At 39.7% G+C, this 6,249-nt stretch overlaps 1 protein-coding gene across 2 annotated transcripts in view; it reads left to right on the top strand.

Annotated features, from left to right (window-relative positions):
• The window catches only part of LOC136240469 (kelch repeat and BTB domain-containing protein 8-like), a 73,350-nt gene that overhangs the window by 54,798 nt on the left and 12,303 nt on the right, over positions 1-6,249 (top strand). The window contains exon 1 of one of the 2 annotated variants that reach the window (XM_066031458.1): positions 3,643-3,738. The exons of the other annotated variant lie outside the window; for it this stretch is intronic. Within the exon in view, the coding sequence (XP_065887530.1) occupies positions 3,687-3,738 (52 nt within the window). The 5' untranslated portion in view covers positions 3,643-3,686. Of the gene's footprint in view, positions 1-3,642; positions 3,739-6,249 lie in introns of those variants that run through there. 2 annotated transcript variants of the gene reach the window in all.

Below are 6,249 nucleotides of genomic sequence, written 5' to 3'. Positions count from 1 at the left end.
GGCATGTGACTGCAAATGGACAACCGGCCTTTTCTTGGAATTGTTACTGAACCGAATGGTTTTTTATTTTCGTGTCTAGTAGTTAGGGACCCGCCGATTATGCTCATAATTTTACCTATTATGCTATGCTGCACTGCTCAAAAATTTACCTATTATGCTTAAATTTATGCTCAATACTTACCTAATATGCTCAAATTATGCCCAATTAGTTATGCCTCAGTTCTCATGTTCTGCTAATAATTTCCAGTTTATGAATAAATTATAGTGGCTGAAGCACAAACTTACTTGTTAAAACGCATATCACAGAAAAGATCGATATACTCTAATAGAACAGTCAGCTATGTGATTGTTCTATTAGAGTTACTGACTGTTCTATTAGAGTATATCTATCTTTCTGTGATAGCTATTTTTATAAGCAAGAATTCATACTATTACAAAATATTCTACCTATTATGCTAGAATTATGCTCAATGCTTTCAGGCACCTATCATGCTCATAATTATGCCAGCATAATCGGCGGGTCCCTACTAGTAGTTTCCCCGAGCATTCAACTTTAGGGGACGTGTCTAGTAGTTTCCCCGAGCATTCAAATTTAGGAGATGCTAAAAGTAGCATTAGTGTTAGGGTTAGGCTCGGGTTCAGCTTTGGTTTCTTCTTCACCTTTAGGTTACGTTCTTCTTACTGTATTATAGTGTATATAGTGAGACTACTAGCTACGTGAGTAGCATTTATAAGGTATACGTAGTTTTACTGTCGGCTCAAAAGCGAGTCCGGCTTATTGAACCAACTTTCGATTCAGTAACCACTGCCAAATATTATAGCAATCAATCCTATGCTTTACATACTATATTAGAACAATCAAATATCTTTTTTATGTGCAATGATTAACCAAATAATTTTAAATATATAAACAGTCAGTCAATTCTACATTTCTATTTCAATTCAGTTACTGGAATAGCTAATGCATAAGTTTCGGAGCATAATGCAAGCTTTTTCCAGAAAATTCTGAATAGAATAATGCAAAGAATCATGAGCATAATTACCTCAGCCCTAGGTCTGAGGGTGCAGCCCCCAGAAACTAAAACTATTTTAGGACAAATAAATTGATGTAGAGTGGTTTTATGTACAAAGCTTTCTAGGTGGACTACATTGAAGTAGTATAGCCGCCACTATAGGGTCATTATAGGTTCAGCTAACTGCAACTAGCATGGACCATGTACATTTCATCAATGTGCCCATGCATGTGGGATAGTGCTGCTATATACGAGTCACTGAGCATTCTCAATAGTGTTACATGTGATATGGTGACTGCATGTTCTATTAGAGTCAATGGCGGATCCAGGATGGAGCATTTGGGGCAAATGCCCCCTCCCCCCCAAAAAAAATTCTTCACCTTGTGGAGGAGCCAGTCATACATCTGAATAAAATAGCTACTAAACTTTATCAGGCCAAGAAACTCATGAAAATATGCACATTCTACTAGCATTTATTACAAATTCACCTGAAACCAAAGCAAACCAAAGTCAAACTAGCTGTGAAATTGTCACCCGGCACCTTCATACGTACTAAGCGCCTCTAAAATAATTATCGTGTTGCATTTGTTTAAGAAATTCAGAGCCTAAACAGCCTTTAAGACTTTACAACCATCTGAAAAGGTAAAAAAGGCAAAAATCAACAGTAAGACACTACTAAGAGGTGATTATTTGTTGCTTCAAAAATGCAGCACTGAACTGGCTCTCCAACCATTTACAACTTAGCCTGTTTGTGCCCCTCCCCTTGCCAACTCCTGGATCCGCCCCTGAGAGTATAGCTATATTTGACTTTTGACTGACTATACTATTTAGTATTTCAATCTTGGAAAGGGGGTGGGGAGAAAGAGACGTACCTCCTGTGCCCCCCTGGATCCATCACTGAACCATAGTGAGTAGGAGAGAAGAGAGAAAGGCCAGGGAGAACAAAGCCCACTCCCCCTCAGATTATAAACGCCAGCGCTTTTTGTTGGGGTGAAACTGGCTTTCTCTACCTACCACTACTTTGTCGATTAAGGGAAGGAGGAGAAAAAACAAACAAAACAAGTTGATATTGTGCTACTTCTAAAAACCAGGCGCCATGCAGCTAGCTAACTCATCTATGCTACTATAAATTGACCAACTATGTATTACTACTTTACAATAGGGTAATTTTGGGTTATGCAATAACATTATTAGCTAATTTTCGTACTTCGTAATTCATGAAATATTCATAATTCGTTCAATTACGTTGCTATGCACTGCTAAGGAAGCGTTTGTTAAACAAACCGCTTTTACCAACATATTACGCACAGAAGTATCTTCTAAACTGTTTTATAGTTTGACTAACGTGTTTTTTCCCACAAATTCTCTCGACAAAGCCTCAAAGCATCATTTTCAACTACAAGCTAAACAATCACAACTTGGGTACATCAAACCAACACTCCTACCTTGGTGTTATATTGGACAACAAACTATCATGGTCTCCACATATTAGTAATATAGCTGCTAAGGCCAATAGAACATTAAACTTTTTGAAACGCAATCTGAGTTGCTGCTCGTCTAACATCAAAGCAACAGCCTACCTTACGATAGTACGACCGTCAATGGAATACGCTGCAGTCATCTGGGACCCATACCACCATAACAATATTCAACAGCTAGAGAAAGTACAGCGTAGGGCAGCTAGATGGGTCCTAAATGATTTCAATCGAATCAGCTCAGTCACAGCTATGTTACAGCATCTTTCTTGGCCAAGCCTTCAGCTGAGACGTAAAATATCCAGATTACAAGCACTTTTTAAAATTATACATCAAGATTATTTACTGTCAATTCCTCCTCATTTTATTTCAATGACAAGATCCACCAGACTATATCACCCACATCGTTTTATTCTACCAAACTCATCCACCTATTCATACCAACAGAGCTTTTTCTCCAGATCAATTAAGGATTGGAACAACTTACCATCTTCCATCATTGAGAGCAACAATATTGACTCTTTTTCAGCGGAACTGCAAACATTGTATAGAACTCAATAACTGTAATCTTTGTAACTACGTAGCTAAATTCATTTTATGATTGCTTTTCTTTTCCTGAGCATATCAGCTGCGCTGTCTGCTCAGTAACAATAATAATTAAAGCTGCTCTTCATTTTCGTTCGCGTACGTAAGGGATACGCCCCCTTTCAACTCGAAGCGATAGGCTATTCCTGGCAGTGTACGAGGCCTGCACCGTTGTTTTTCAGTTGCTAAACGCCTGAAAACCTCAAGGAGAAGGTAGTCTGAGGAAAGTCGCCACATCCGTATTTCAGTCCGCCGAAAAGAAACCACCTCAGAGCCAAGTTCACCTGTGCAGAAGTTTAATACAGATTTCATTTCACTTTAACTTCTAACGTAAAAGCTGCTTTTACCATTATTAAATGATTTTGCTCACGTGGGTGCGTACGGACAAACATAGGTAGATAGGTAGATAGGTACACACGCACACACTTTTACGAAAACAATTACAGTAAACCAGGCGCACGCCCACAGCCGGCCTTCGGCCGGCTGTGGGCGTGCGCCTGGTTAAAAAATAACAGCAATAATTATATTAATACACGTGACTTATGGCCTACCAAGGCGGGACCGGGACTTTGAGGCACAACGAGCAGAACGAGGCGAGCTCGCAACGAGGAAGATGGAAGGACCTTCAGCGAAAAGGGCAAGAAGTGAAACAACATCGACAGAAGGTAAAATGTGTAGACTATTTTGGTTTAGTATATTGGCGCATCTAGGTGTGGGCCTGCCAAAGAATTTTGGTGCCATCTGATAGCGGTACTAAAGATGTTTGTATGTGAGACCGAGATACTCTAATACAGCAGTCAATCACTCTAATAAAGCAGTCAATCACTCTAATAAAGCAGTCAATCACTCTAATAAAGCAGTCAATCACTCTAATAAAGCTGGCACACTAGCAGTGTAGCTAACTGTACAGTTACAAATAAGGATTCATTTATGTAGTTTATCAATGATATGATGTATAGAGGTTATCTGTTTGCATCATTTTAAGTTAGTAAAGGCTAATAGACACCATGTTTTTTGAAGCAAAAATCAATGGGACCCATGTGAGAAAATGAAACTTTGTGCACAATTGAAGAAAGACGGGGAAAATCGCTATGCTGAGTGAGTTACTTATATTAATAGCCAATTCAAAAGCGGGAACAAAGGGGACTGGGTTAATTCTCCTGTACAAGCTAATGAGCAGCTGGAGTTTAATGACCCTGTTTCTTCCAGCTGCGAAGCGATATTACTAAGCAACAAATAACAACAAATGTATCACAGCTTTCTTATTTTCGCCAGTGCTCTTTGGCTTGTATATCACTCTTGCCTCACACATTAACAAAGATAACCTGTGATTATACGGAAAATATTTAGTGTGACATCAAATGGATATCCTCTATAGTTGGTGGAGGGCCGCCATTGTGAGGAGGCTGTTACCTGGAACAGTGGCGTAACTAAACCCGGGCCTAGCAGCAAATTATTAGATTGAAAACAGACATTTTGTATACCGCGACACCAAGATAGGCTTGGCCAACCATCACGGACCGTGGACGATGTATCAAAAATTCGAACAAAACAGCGAAGAAGACTTACTGGTCTTAGGTCTATACTCTAGAGTATCTCTTACTGAGCAATAGTGGACCATTGGTCAATTTGATTGGGGCACAAACTACCACGCCCCTTAAATTAAATTTCACGTGCATAAATTAGGCTGTGGCGTTAGACCATGTAAACAATGTTGAGCACGTGTCCTAGCACATGGTAACAGTTGTGCTAAATGGCCAGCTTCTTCAGTGCTATTCTCTTCAACACTTCCACTCACTCCATTTAGTGAACGTGCGATGCAACAGTTAACAAAAGGATCGTCCATGCTAAGTAACGAAAATATTAGTTACTCACACTAATTATTGTTTTATTTTTAGACTAGCTTACTCACGTGATAATGCATTTAAACAAAGGCAGGTGACGTTCTGCAATTGAGGCTTGAGATAACAGTGATAAACTGCACTACGAGGCAATGAATTGTTGAGAGAGTTGGTCTGCTATATATTAAAGTAGAGGGGATTACTTGGAACTAGAGATAAAGAGTCAAACTGGAATCTGGAGTGGTAATTCACTAAATTCAGTGGACAAAATCAGTGTGGCCAGGAGTGTCTAACCTAAATAGCTATAACGCAGTATATCTATACTGCCAGTGATGTATAGCTCTACTTGATTGTGGACGAATATGTTGGAATACAGTTGAGACACGTGAGAGTGAGATGAGGCTCAATCTGCAGTGGTTACATTATACTTACATAGATAGTAATTTGTAATAAAGCAGCTACTTGGATATAAGTTAGCTAAATTAATACTACACCGTATGTTGGCTAGCCCATCATGAGGCATGAGCCTTTTGTACAATCATGACATTACATGTTCTGTGGGGGTGTGTCACCCCATCACCTTCCGGTTAGCTACGCCACTGATTGCAGTAGGCCCTGGTGTCAGTCTGGTTCTAGTTACGCCACTGACCTGGAAGTTAATAGGACATTTTTACTTGTGAATTTAAGGCTAGCTAGCAGCTACCGGTGCTGCAAAACACCCTTAGTCGGGTACAGCACGGCACAGCTTGAAATAAACTGTAGTGTGAACCATCCTAAACTGGGTCCAGCACAGCACGACAAGGAGAGGTGGGCACGGGATAGAATACAGTGTGAATGCATTCTGGGCTGGCCAACTTGAGTTGAAAATAATGTTTTGCTTCTGTTTGCCACACAGCAAATATATTAAAATTGTTCTACAAAATGGTTACAACGTACTGTACTTTTGGTAGACTATTTGACAGTTATGCTCTGACAATGCATTGATATTCTTGGTGAAAGGAATACTCAATAGTTAAAACATGGTGGCTATTACATTGTGTGACTTATTTCAGCTGGTTTTATGCTCCAGTGCATTTTCTTATGATATCTAGTAGGTTAAGTCACTAGCAAAGCCTATGACCAAGTCTGCATGTAGGCCATGTGGTGCCCCACTGGCTGTCCCCTGTATCTATGACCGAATCACTGAAAATATTCTAAGGCTGCAAAAGATTGATATACTCTAATAGAATGCTCAAATACCCTAATAGAGCTGTCAAAAGCACTTCATAAAACAGGTGTATGTTCTTTCTCCATGGAGGGATTTGGCTACAGCTACTGCTTGCATATCCTTTCTAG

Source organism: Dysidea avara, chromosome 12 (genome assembly GCF_963678975.1).
Source record: "Dysidea avara chromosome 12, odDysAvar1.4, whole genome shotgun sequence".
NCBI lineage: Eukaryota > Metazoa > Porifera > Demospongiae > Dictyoceratida > Dysideidae > Dysidea > Dysidea avara.
Note: the sequence above shows the minus strand (reverse complement) of the source record. Positions and strands in the feature narration are given on the sequence as shown.